This window comes from Rhinolophus ferrumequinum, chromosome 27, assembly GCF_004115265.2.
Source record: "Rhinolophus ferrumequinum isolate MPI-CBG mRhiFer1 chromosome 27, mRhiFer1_v1.p, whole genome shotgun sequence".
Taxonomy (NCBI): domain Eukaryota; kingdom Metazoa; phylum Chordata; class Mammalia; order Chiroptera; family Rhinolophidae; genus Rhinolophus; species Rhinolophus ferrumequinum.
The window spans coordinates 25,662,249-25,675,481 of NC_046310.1; the positions used below are offsets into that span (position 1 = coordinate 25,662,249).

General features: G+C 54.3%; 1 protein-coding gene across 3 annotated transcripts in view; it reads right to left on the reverse strand.

Moving 5' to 3' along the window:
• Nucleotides 1-3,345: 3,345 nt before the first annotated feature.
• Nucleotides 3,346-13,233, reverse strand: part of TRIM67 (tripartite motif containing 67) — a 46,668-nt gene continuing 36,780 nt past the window's right edge. For all 3 annotated transcript variants that reach the window (XM_033099759.1, XM_033099758.1, XM_033099757.1), the window contains exons 7-10: nt 11,918-12,056; nt 10,325-10,628; nt 7,933-8,095; nt 3,346-6,825 (exon numbers count right to left, since the gene is read on the reverse strand). In XM_033099759.1, coding sequence (XP_032955650.1) covers nt 6,760-6,825; nt 7,933-8,095; nt 10,325-10,628; nt 11,918-12,056 — 672 coding nt within the window. In that variant the 3' untranslated portion in view covers nt 3,346-6,759. The remainder of the gene's footprint in view (nt 6,826-7,932; nt 8,096-10,324; nt 10,629-11,917; nt 12,057-13,233) is intronic.

The window sequence follows — 13,233 nt, forward strand, 5'->3', positions numbered from 1 at the left end:
TACCACCTTGCTGGTGTGATGGACCCTAACCTCAGGACAAGGTAGGACTGCTGTCATGCCAGGGGGCAGGGAGAAACCTGCGCCCAGGCGGCCACACAGGCACCTGATATTCCCTTTGCCCAGTTTTGATGGAAAACAGACATGCAGCAGCCCGGGAATGAGCAGGGCCCAGGGAACTGAGGCTCAGACGTCCCCACCTGGAGGTCTGGGTCACGATTAGCAGAGGCGCAAGGTGAGGGTGAGGGGTCCAGCCAGAGGGACTAGGAGAGGAGGCAGTGGGTGTCCTGTCGGTGACAACTCCATACCAGCTACAGCAGAAGGAATGCAGTTTGTCCCCATGGGAATTCTGGAACAGCTGCTCTGCAAAGCTGAGTAGAGCACAGACAGACCTGCCACGCAGGGTGGCCTGTGGTGGACACTGTGATGTCCCCCTCAGGTCCCCATTCAGGAATAAGGACTTCCTCTCAGTGCTGAGTGCTGAGGACAAAGCCTTCAGCTGTTAGCCCCCTTCAGAGACTGTCTCACCCCTGCTCAGGGTAGTCCACCGAAGATGGGTGAATGATGTGGGGACATGAAAGCCCAGTGCTTACATCCCAGCTTGGGACGACTCCAGAGCTGAGGTGGCCGAGGCCTCCGCTGGGTCTGCATCACAGCCTGACATCTCCTTTGGCCCAGTTCTGCTTCCTTCTGTGTGGCCCCCAAGCGCACCTGCTAACCTCAGACACCTGTGCTCTAACGTCAGGCCTGCGACATCCCCCCTCGTCCCCCACCATCAGTAAGCCACTCAGTAAATGCAGGGAACTGCCATGAGGCCAGTCCCTGGACTGCCGGGACTTGGAGATGGCTGCTCCTGTGGATCACAGTTTGAGGACCGCAACCAGAACTGTTTTCAGGTCAGACACGCAGGCTCAGTCTGGCTGGAGGGGCGGGTTAGGCTCCCTATGCTCCTGGGTTAGTTAAGATATTTTTCCCAAATCTCAGCTTCCTCTTGTAACACATGATCCATTTTTATTCCTGAATTTATCATAACCATATGTTCACTGTTGTCAATTTCCAGCCTTACCATCTCTTGCAAAAAGGAATCCATGAACTCCCACTGTCTGAGATGGCACTTTATAATTTAGAGTCGTGTAATCCCCTCAAGGTTTCCTGGCACATGTCACACAACCACCCTGACCCTGGCGCCTGACCACATGCAGGCCCTCTGGCAAGAGGCAGGGTGGCCTCCCACTCAAGCAGCCTGTGCCCCGTCCAGTTGGAGTCAGGGCCAGTTCGGGAAAGGCAGACGTGGCCGCTGAGCAGTGATTACAGACCAGGCCTTGTCTGTCAGTTGTTGGCAGTGTCAAAAGAATTTATTTCAAATCTGCTTAAACTGTGGTAAAACTCAGGTTTTCCAAAAGGCAATACACAAAGTTCAACCAACCCCCATAGACCAGAAAACACAGTGTTTGCAATCCAAAAAATACAAAGGCTTGTGGATACCAATACAAAAATTAGAAAAAACTTCTTGCCTGCCCTCATACCCCCTCCGTGTTTCCAGTGGAACATGAACACCAACAGGACCAAGAGCTGCCACCAAATACCAACAACGAGTGACAGAGAGTGGATGCGATGGAGGAGGGGTTGGGGGAGGGAGGAAACAGGTAAAGAAAGGCAGGTAAATGGAAGCTCTGTCGACAGCCAAAACAAGGACACGAAGCTTTTTGTTACTTTTTAAATTCCTTTGCCAACGTTAAACAAACACCTCTCATGCTTAATACAACAGTTCAGTGCGAAATCAGAAATTCTACACCATGCATCTAACATTTTCTGCTTTGCTCAATCTGCACTTGCTTTTGGTGCAGGAAGTCTGGGGCTGGGGTATCCAGTACCGCCCCCCACCCCACCCCCAGCAGTGGCAGCTTGGAAGGTCTTCCCCAGGCTGGAGTCTCACCCAGGAAGCACCCGCCATGCTCCTGCTTCCACGGCCACAGCCATCACTGTTTCTAACGCAGAGCTGGTTTTGGATCCTCAGAGCCATCCTGAGCTCCTGGCCTGGTGAGTGGGACCCACCTCGTGTACCCAGGGGCCCCGGGTCTTGCCCAGGACTGGCCCGCAGAGAGCGACACCCTCCGAGAGAAGCCAGTGCTCTGGACGAGCCCCCCATGTAGCTCTCAACCCCCGACTCCTGTTTCTGACTGGAGTCCCCACCATCCGTGGAGAAGCCGGGACCTACTTGCACAGATGGCCATCAGCCCCTTCACCCTTTGGCCCAGCGAGCCTTCTGGACTGCGGTTCAGTCTCTCATCACCTACTCTCAAGCGCTGGTTTTCAAAGCCGCTCCCTCTGCCAAGATTTGGAAACAAAGGAGACACTATGGGTGGTGGGGGGGTCCTTAGATTCTGGAACTTAAGGTAAGCAAGGAGTCAGAAAGTGGGGCCCATCTCTTTCCACATTTAAAACGCAGACAACTTTGGGACTAATAATGGGAATTCTGACACGTGGCCTGCGTGCAGCACTTTGTGCAAAGAGGCCATTTGAACAGGCCTCATGGGAATGGGGACTTTTGGGGTTGCTTTCTATGGCCATAGAAAGCCAATTGTGCCCCCTCAAAGCCAGGCAGCTGTGTAATCAATATGGTCATAAGAGACTTGGATGGAAGACACTGCGGTCAGAGAACACTCTGGAAAGTCACCACACAGGCTTGATCCATTGAAAGTGAACCGTTAGCCTAGACTCCATAGATGAAAGACTATACTATTTTTTCTTTAAAAAGTGTTATTCTATAATCCTCATAATACAGCAGAGGAGGTAGGTTCATATGAATAGGCCCATTTTCAAGCGGAGATACTGAGGCACAGAAAGATTTGAGAGATCTGCCCCCACCCATACCCAACCGGTATCAAAGCAGGTTAAAGGTGAGTTTCCAAGGGCTGAACGTGGAGTGTGATCCATGCCTCCTGCCAAGCCTACTCTTACCTATGTTACTGCCCATTTAACATTAAAGCGGCCAGGATCCCTTTCTCCTCAAGGAGGAACTGCCCAGGAATGTGACCAATGAAAAGAGCTACAGGCTTAGTCCACTTGCAGGAGTCCTGAGATTTCCCAGGGCCAGCACAGACCTTAAATATCTACTAATGACATCTGATTAGATTTTAACCAGTGAAAGACCACAGGCCCATTACGAAATTTCTGCTGCTTTCAGTCAAAAGTGCCAAAGGAAGATGGAGTCTTGTTTCTAGGAATGGGGTGGGGGCTGGGGGCACCTCCAGTGAATACAAAGTGAGGCCTGACATGTCGGCTGGTGTGCGTGCCCCCCCCCGCCCCCCCCCTCGGCACCTCCCGCCCCGGAACTTGGGGGTTGATACTGGCATCTAGTGGGTGCAGCCAGGGATGCTGCCAAACATCCTGCAGTGCACAGGAGAGCCCCCACCACAGAGAATCCCCAACCCCAAAATATCAACAGTGCAGAGGGTGACAAAGCCTGGCGTCGTCCACGTTCCTTGTAAACACACGTAGAGTCCCCCAAGGACTTGACCCACCCTGAACAGCTCACAGCCAGCTGGTGGCCATGGAAGTTTCATCTAGGAGCCTGAAAGAGGCCTTCACAGGGGTCCAAGCCTTTCACTTGCAATTAAATTAAGGCTGAAATGCAAATACACCTGGAGAAAGTACACCTAGGTCCTGCATTATAACATTTTCCTGAGTGTTCTGGGCGGTAGATGGCAGAACAAGAACACACGGCCTGTGCCCAGGGCCCTAGTAAGCACCGTTTTGGCCCAGGCTCACTCTGGAAACATAGCCCTCCCCACTGTGGTGGGCCATGGGCGCTGGGGGGCACTGTCACAACTACAAACCTCACACAGGGCTAAGGAGTCAGACTCCAACTACATACAGTCGTTCCTTTGTGGGACACAATTACTGATGTTGCTTGAGTGGGGATTATTATACTGGGCAGAAAGGGGGAAAGCAGGGCTGTGTGGAACGCCTTGCTTTGAATTAGGAGCTAGGAGGCTATGCAATGAGATGCTTTTGGAAACTTTTAAGAGATTCATTCTAAAAGGAAAGCCAGACTGACCAAACTTGCTCACCAGCAAAGAACAAACTGCAGAACCACGTCACAGAGGCGTTATTTACAAGGCAGTGGAAACGGACATTTCCAATCACTGAATTCCCTTCTCACTGAAACTGCTTGATAGGTGAACACCAAGTTATTCCTCAGTCAGCCCAACAAAAGCATCATCTTGATATAACTCTTATGTACAAAAATGTCACCATGTTGTAAAGGAACAGGAAATTCGATGGCAGATGAGACACCACGGCCCATGGCTTCCTGGGAGGGTGACATAAGGCCACAAGGAGCCGATGCATTCCTGCTCTGTGTCACTGATCCTTTAAAACACAAGTGTGTGGATGGACCTGCCTTCTCTCTTAGGTCCATTCTTGTCCCTGAAAAGTGTTTTGTGCTGAAGACAGGAGAGATGGCTGTAGGACGGCCTGCCATGGGCCCTGGTGTCAGCCGTATTGCTTCTGGGTTCCTGGAGGCTTCAGAGAAGGTAGAATCATGCCCACTCTGGCACCCACAGGACCTCCTAGGACTGCCTGTCGCTTGGTGGGGGGATGGGGAGACAACAGGGAGTTGTGGTGGCTTCTCTCTGACTCCAGGTAATTTTCTCTCTAAAGAGGCCACCTGAAATTGTGGGAATTCCCCTTCTCCCTTTTCCACTTCTCCATCTGACCTAGATCCTGAGGGTGACACCAAGTTCAGGCTGAGCTCAAGCAGCTCCTGTCCAAAGGCGCAGGCCAGGCCTGCCTGGTGACCCTGGCTGCGAGGATTCTGGGAGCTCCCCAAACTTTCATCCGGATCCCACTATAAGAAGTCTCTTCTGCCAGGCAGCCCTATGTAGCCCGCCTTCCCAGTAGCTGTGTGACTGCCTGGGTTGTGGCCTCATCTTTTCCAAAAGACAAGGTATTTCCCAAAGCTGATGCACCTGGACCTGCCATGCTGGCTTCCTCGGCCCCAGAAAGCCATAGTTACACTGTGTCCTCCGATCTTCAGGAATCTCCCCCACCCTCCAAGCTGAGTCCACCCAGAGCGTTGGCTAGGGAGTGAAACTAAGGGACGTGGAAACAGAGAAGAGAGAGGCAGCTGCACAGATGAGGACATGTGGCAGCCCAGGGCGGCCCTGGGTGCCAGGACCTCAGTGGGCAAGGCTTAAACACAGCACCAGACAGCTCCTGAAGCCACCGGGCAGCTGGCCCAGCTGGCCACTCCTGTGGACACAGCCAGACAAGGCAGCCTTGCGGCCCAGGCTTCGAGGTAGGATTGTCGGATCTGCTGAATAGAGGATAGGACCTGCACAGCACTGGTGGGTCACTCAGAAAGCAAGTGCAGTGTCTAAACAAGCAGCTAGAAGCAAGTAAACACAGTTGGTGCCGGTTTACGGGCTGTTTTATAAGGTACTCCTCAACCTCACAAATAAAATGCTTGATAAAATATATTCTTGTAAAAAGGAGAGAGAAAGATTTGCTACCAGATGGAGATGGAGGTGGCAGGTAACAAGGAAGAAGGGGGTGCAGGAGGAGAAAGGTGCTCTGGGGACAGGACCACAGCCGGCGCCAGGCTCAGACCTGCGGACGAGCTGTCCTTCTGAGAGATGGATATGACTCACTGTGGATCTCAGGGGAGAAGGTTAGCGTTCCCAGCAAGGAGGGGAGGGCTCACCCCAGGCTCGTGCTGGGAAGCTGGGTGACAAGGAACATAATATTGCTATCTACTTCCTGTCCCTTCAGACGTCCCGCCACCTTCGGGGTCCCGTCTTGCTTTCATGATGCTCTCATGATGACAGTAGGCTGGGTCTCAAAGCAAAGGTGCACTGTCCCTAAGAGACTCCCAGGGTCCCCCGTCTTGTAGGCTCTGAGTCTGAGCATGGCACAGCTCAGAAGAACAACTCAGACAGGTCTGCAGGTGACCTTTTGGGGAGCTAGTTCCAGAAAAAAAAGCCACCAGCAGGTGGGGCCTTGTCACATAATCATTCCAATTCCAATTCCAGTGCTTTCTTTTGTGTTTAAGAACTGAGAACTGAGTGGATTAATTTTAGCAGACGAGAGAGAGAGAGAGAGAGAGAGAGAGAGAGAGAGAGAGAGAGAGAGAGATGAATGACCTGAAGAAACCATTTTGAAAGGTTCTCAACAGTTCAGTAAGAGGCAAAGATGAACGATTAGCGCCCCTTTCTGTGGATCCTGGGTTAGGTCTGCAAGTGGCAGACCATACGGAAGCCTCCAGGACCAAAGAGCTAAAGGAGAACTTCTCCTGACAAAAATGGGAACCTGCAACCTTGGGACTCTGAAGGAGTGACACCAGCAAAGGGTGGACCCTCGGGACATGGGGTTTTAAGAGTCTCCTGCCTTCTGTTCTTGGGATGCCAGTCACAGAGTCACCTTCCTCCCCAAAAGACAAGCTTTGAAAACAGATGGCAGGAAACAACACCACAAACCCCGAAGCTTTCTCACTCCTCGAGAAAGGACTTTCTTCGCGAGTATGTGAGCTGTCCAGGTGGGAAAAAAAGGAAAACACACATCCATGTTCACTGCCGACAGTGGCCTCAGCAGGCCTGGCTGGCAGACCCATTGTCTGTCCCCCAAAGAAAACATGTCTTTAAGATACTCAGTGGCTCCTGGGTCACACCGTGACGTGGTCGTCTTGCCCTCACGCTTACTGAGCGTAGTCAGGGGTGGTGGGCTTCTCCCAGACGCAGCCGTGCAGAGCTGAGCTGGGCGCTAGTTGACTGACAGCTTCGGCTGCCCCAGGTTTGTTGGCACTTCCAGTCCTGTGTGCAGGGTGACCTGGAAAAGAAGACAAGATGAGTGAAGGTAGAGAGGCCGCCACCATGCCCTGAGTGCCAGACAACACGGCCCCACACGCGACCCGCTGCTCGCTGGGGGTCCCCAGGGCAGCAGCTTCTCTGTGTTGTGGGGCCTGCTGTTTACGATGCTGCTCACATCACTAGCCTGAGGAGCTTGCCCCCGCAGCGGGTCTGCACCTCTCCTCGGAATCAGAACCCCCCACCCGCCTGCAGCCTGGGGCCCCAGCCTCAGGTCCTCCTGGGCAGACATTTGCTTCTGCTTTCTTCCCAGGCCCAGTCTCCTTTCCTACATCGGTTCTGTTAACCCTGTGCAATAATACCCTGCATTTCACGCTGCCTCAACACCCTTTTGCAAATGAGTGAGGGTACAAGTCAATCACTAATTGCATTCCTGCTCAATATTCAGAGCCATGGGCACCCCAGAGCAGCACTCTGCCCCCTTCCCGCTACTCCCCTGGGGAAGAGGGCTCCGCTGCAGGCAAAGGAACATCGTCTAGCTCCCTCACACCCTCACTGGGCTCCCATTTTGTCTCTGTGCGTTTCGGGAATTCCTGAGCCGTCAGCACTCGCCTAAAACCGCACTCCCCTAGGACCGGGCCAGCCCCAAGCTCTAAAAGGACAAGTTTCCTGCCCGCTTCGTGTGGAGGTGGGAGGGAATAGGAGAGGACTTGCAGGACCTTACGATTGGTATCTCCCCAACTCTCTTCTTTCTCCTCTCAGGGGAAAGCCACAGGACGACTCCGTGCGGGCTGGCACCCCCCGCCCCCCAGAAGGCCCCCCCATGCACCTGGCCGTCAGGGTCCAAGCTGGGCAGGGGCACTGACTTTCCTCCCGGTTGCTTACCGCCTCCACAGCAGCTTTCCCACATTACGCATTTCCTTGCCATCCTCTCCCCGTTCTACTGCCTCTCCACAAGCTGCCACTCCAGAGCCTCTGCTGGAATGCCCTAGGTGGGTCACAGGTAAGCTCTCCGCCTGGGCGACCTGCTTCTCTATGGCCCACTTTGCCCAGGTATCCTAAGGCGGCCCTCGGGGGCATCACGGGGGAGGAGCCAGACGGGCTCCGGCCTGCAGGGGGTGCCCCGTACCTGCACGTTGCGGTTGAGGCTGAGCGCCGGCATGAAGACACCGTCCACGTGGCTGAAGGCGGTGGGGCCCTGCTGCTGCCCGTTGATGAAGAAGGTGAGAGTATGTTTATTCAGGTCCAGCAGCACGCCGACCGTGGCCCCCTTGCACACGCCGCCTTCCGTCCTGGGGGGAGAAGCCCCAGTGAGCCCCTTACCACACCAGGCCTGGGAGGTAGGTGATGGCTCTGGAGAATGACGTAAAGGGGGCTAGGAACACCCTCACCTGGAAAACGCAGCCCCTGGGTGGTGTCGGCAGCTGTTTTGGGCCTATGAGTCTTCTCTCAAAGTGCACTCACCTGGTCAGGGGCACACGGGTGAGGTTCCTTACCTAGCGGGACCAGGTTATTCAGCCCCTTCTTTCCCGACAGTATCTGGGACCTGGATACCAGGGTTGGGGTTTTGATGAGCTGGTCCCAATGGGAAACGTGGGTAGGAAAGGCTCCTTTCTGTCGAGGAAAAGAACTAACTTGGTGCCCTTTGCAGCTTTAGCCAAGCGACTGTTTAGTCCGTGGAAGAGGCCGACAGCAGGCCGGTGGGAGACTTTGCAAAGCCCCACCCACTTCAGCTTGGCGTCTTCCCAGAAGCATCTCTGGGATCTGGAAAGGCAGCACATGGCAGGGGATGGGCGCTGAATCTGGCATCAAGTCCTCTGCTGGGTCGCCATCCCACGGTGAGAATGAAATTGTGAGGCTCATGATAAATGTTGGTGATACTGCATTTCGTGGTAGCCGGAATTTACATCCACTGAGCGGAGGGATCTTGAAGTGAACAGCGCTTTCCAGGGGCCTCGGCTATTTGGACACTGACCACCGGGGGGCGGTAGTGACCAGTCTGAGCGCACAATGGGATTCCCACCTCGGCGCAGGCTCCGCCCCAGGCCTTCTGCTCCCCAGCACAGGCCTCCTGCCTCCCGGCCTCACACACGTCGCCTGCCCGGGATTCCGAGTGAAACCCTGCAGCGTCACTAATTAGGCCTGTTAAACCTTTCAAAGCCTAGGTCTCATCATCTGCAAGTGGATTTAACAATAGGGCATGTAATTCAGGTACTTCCTACACCTACCGGCACAAGGGCACAAAGTAAGCGCTCAATAAATGCACCGGGTTGTTACTCCCACCAACAGACCTCAATCTGGGTGCTGGTTGGATTAAGCACACATGGAGCTGGTGGGCCTGGACTCAGCCTCTTTGGGTCTATGAACAGGGGCAGGGGTAGGCCCAGCTCCCGCTCAGCCTGCAGGGCCAGGCAGAGGATGCAGAGGGACAGCTGCCTCCCCGCCCCCAGGCCTCTGGAGATAGGGGTCACTGCCTCTGTGCTGCAGGTGGACTCAGAGCACAGAGAGCTTCCAGGGCCCACTCTGCCCAGAGGTTGGCTGTTTGAGGCTCCTGGGTTCTCCTGGCTGGGGTGACTGCCCTTAGCAGACCAGGAGGGAGACCGCAGAGCAAGGACATGGCTAAAGGTGGCCATAGCTCTTCATTTCTGGGTTCCTTGGCCAGTGCTGGCTTTGAGGATTTTCCATCCTCCCACCTGTTCCCACATGCCAGATGTGAGCACAGAACCCCTGGGGTGGGGGGACAGGAGAAAGAGAATGAGAGCTATGGTGGGGGTAGAGCCCCTGCCTTCTCTGTGTCCCAGGAGAGAGACCCAGGCGCCCTGTCCCTGCACATTGCAGTTGAGGCTGAGGGCTGCATGAAGACCCCGTCCACATGGCTGAAGTCCCTGGAGAAGCCCAGACATTGGGACATCTTCCCAGGGCAACCCCAGGGGGCCCATCTCCCCGGGATCTGAATTTCCTGTTCCCACCCTGGTAACACCAGGCCCAGGGCTAGCGTCGGGGGTGCCCTGACAGAGCCATGCACTGTGAGTGCCCCCAGGTCTGCCCTGCGGGAGGACGCTGCCCAGGTGAGAAGCCCATGCGAGGCAGGGCCGTGGAAGGGGGTCACTCCAGGCAAATGACAGGCCATGGCAATGGCACCCGCTCCCTCTGTGGGACCTGGTCACAGCCATGAGGCCACCAGCTGTGCAGTGACTGAAGCTCGGGCTGATTGTATGTGAAGGAAAGTGGAGCAGAACCAGGAAGAGAAGCACAGCCGAGGACCCGGTGGAACCTCGGCGTGTGGCTTGCTGAGTGACCTGGAAACCTATTTGCTGCCATTCTAGTCTCTGCTGCGCACTGTCACTGGGGCTGCAGGCACCGATCGCTTCTACCCAGAAACGACACCAAGGTAGCTGAACACACCTCCCCTGCATGCCTGATGCCCGAACTTGTTAATGGCAGAAGGAACACTGGTCCCGTGGGAGCCTCGTCCCCAAAGAGCCCAGGTGTGAGGAGGGTGGGCGGGGCCCGCAGCGCACCTGTTGGTGTGGGAGTTGCAGTGCATGAACCAGCTGCGGTTGTTGTCCACGTACATGGCCCAGGCCTTGTCGTCCTTCCCCAGCATCATGTCCTTGACCACGCTGGCTCTGGCCACCCCGAAGGCGGGGTCTGGGTGGTTGTCATAGCGGTCCACATGCAGCTCCCAGTAGTGCACGCCCTTGGAGAACGCTGCCGTGCCCAGCACCACCCGGTCATCATAACTGCTGCAGGTGGCCGTTTGGTTGTCATTGGATAAAATGATATCCCGGTGCCCTGAGTTGGGGTCAAAGGTGAACCAGGCCACTGGAAAGGAAGGAGGGAGGAAGAGCAGGTCAGGGGATGGCATTTGCTGGCAGTCTCTAACCTGGGCTGAGACACAGGCTCACTCACCTCTGTCAGAAAGTTGGCACCCTGCATCATGTGTTCTTGTGTGTGTGATTCACGCACACGCACATGCACTCCCTTATCTACATTCATCCACTTTCCCAATCCCATGAACCCAGCTTGCCAAAGAACACAGACATTCTGGCCTCAAAACCCCACCTCTAAATGCATTTCAGGGAGTCTTGGTTTCACATACTGTTGTGAGTTAAAGAGGAAGTAGATATTCACGTCCCATCTTGTGGGTGGGAGGTTTGGAACACCGGGGAAGTGATGTGACCAAACTCACAAAGCTCCATTCTCCTGGTTCACAGCCCAGTGGGTGGTGCCCCTGTCTGCTCTCCCAAGCCCTCTGATGTGGGAAGTGAGGCCCTTCCTCTAAAATTGTGTCCACTAAGCACAGGGCAAGGATGCCTGGCTCCAGGCCATGGGCTCCTAGGGGCAGAAAGCGAGTGAACCTCATGGTATATAAAATGACTCCTCAGGTCACAGCATTTTTAGGAAAGCATTGCAGCTGCGCCCTTGAGAACAGCAAATGCTCCTGTCATCCCTGGGAGCTGATCCAGAAGTGGGTCATGTTTTCCTCAGGGCAATCGGAGAACATGCTGGATACATGATGACAACAGATAGACCCCCGTGCCCCGGGCAGGGTGGGCCCGGTGCAGCAGGACAGACTCTCTTGGGAACTGTTCTTTATTTTGACTAAGAGGGTCAAAATCCAATGGCACATTGATGTGGTCGTGTTGCCTGGGACACAGCTAGGTGTGGAAGCCATCAGCCCTGAGCTCCTGCGCTGGGTATCCGGGGGACAGGTTCCCGCTGCGAGGAGTCGCACCCAGGCGTCAGTGTGGCCTTCTCTTCTCTGGAACTGTCCTGTACCCTCTCGGCCCTCCAAGTGGGAGTTTAGTCTTCCTAAGCCTGTGATCTACAAGTGTCCTTTCCCAGGTCCAGCAAATGGGGTGAAGGAATATCTGCCTTGTTTTGGTTTGTGGCCAGGGAGGTACAGGCAAGGAGCCCAGGTGAGCAGAGCAGGGACAGAGCAGGCGGGGGCGGGCAAGTTCCCTGCTGCCTCATTTCCCCAACTCCCCCACTGCTCCATCTTAAGCAGTGGGTAGTTTTCCCCTGGGCTCTGGGGAAATGTGGGCTCCTCCTTAGAAGCTCACCCATAGTGCCTGAATCTGCCTCTGCCCCTGAGAGACGCCAGTGCTCACCATCAGATGTCTGCAGGACCACAGTTTTACTGTAAGGCCCGACACCAGAGGAGTTGAAAGCCTTGACCCTGGCGTTGTAGGTGCTGTTGAAATGGAGACCGTCGATGGTGCACAGGGTCTCCTTGCCGACGTACACCTCCTAAAAGAGAGCGGGAACTGCTCATTAGACGCCTGTTATGTGGAAAATTTCTCTTAGCAACATGCTGCCATTAAAAGTACAAGAGTCACGGAGGAAGGAAATTTGGATGAGTGGTGGCAGGGGCGCAGGCCACGTCCAGGTTGGGCACGAACCCTCACTATTGGCTGATGGAGGCTGTGAGGCCTCACGGGTCCCAGGGAGGCAGGGAGGGACCGCAGGTCTGCAGCTAGTCAGGACGCAGCCCGACAACGTCCTGCCTCTGCTTGTGTCAGCCCTGTCAGGCAGGCCTCGGGAGCCCAGGGGCACCCACACCTCCAGGGGGGACAGGGTGCAGAAATCCCCACTTTCTCTGCCTTTGGAGCAAGAAAGGACTGTTGGTTTTCAATGGGAATTCAAGCTACAAAAGTGAGCTAAGCATTAAATAAACAAAATAACCAATTTTTTTTTTTTTTAAAGTGGGTCATCACACGTGATTGGAAAAGGCAGACTGAAGAACGGTGTGACCAAAGGTGGGGTCAAGTGGATTTGGGCTGTAACCACTTCTGGAGGGAGGGGTTGCTGCATGCCGTCCCATCTTCTCCCACCCCTGAAGTTGGTGTCTTGCACTCCTTGCCCCATCCCACCAGCTGCTTTTCTCCTGGCCACCCAAGAGGGTGAGACATTTCTGCATGGGACCCCAAAGAGCCTTTTCTGGGGATTTACTTTGTTCCCAATTCACCTCAACCTACCCTGTCCTATTCACTTCCCTCAACGCTTAGCCTTATACTTATCCTATGTCACTACACTCTCTCAGTTTGTCTAAAACACTTTTGCTGCCTGGTTGTGTAGGGGGCTTACTCTTCATTTGTTTTTCTAAGTTATTAACAATAATAGCTATTTTAGTCCTCACACAACCCTGCAATATCGTTGTTATTTTCTGTATTTTACTCATAAGTACACTTGGAAAAGATAGTAGATTTAGCCCAAGATCACAGCTAACCCACTTAGAAGCCAGCGTTCAAATGCAGGTCTGTCTGCATTTAGAGCCTAATATCACACATTGGTCCTCATAAATCCTAGCCCTCGGATTGAGCTTTTGTTAGTTGTCTCGCCTTATCTTTATTTGAGCTCTGTGGCTGCTTCTCTTGACGTCTCCAAACAGTTTTCTCTTCCTTCCCACTTCAAAAACATGGACTCT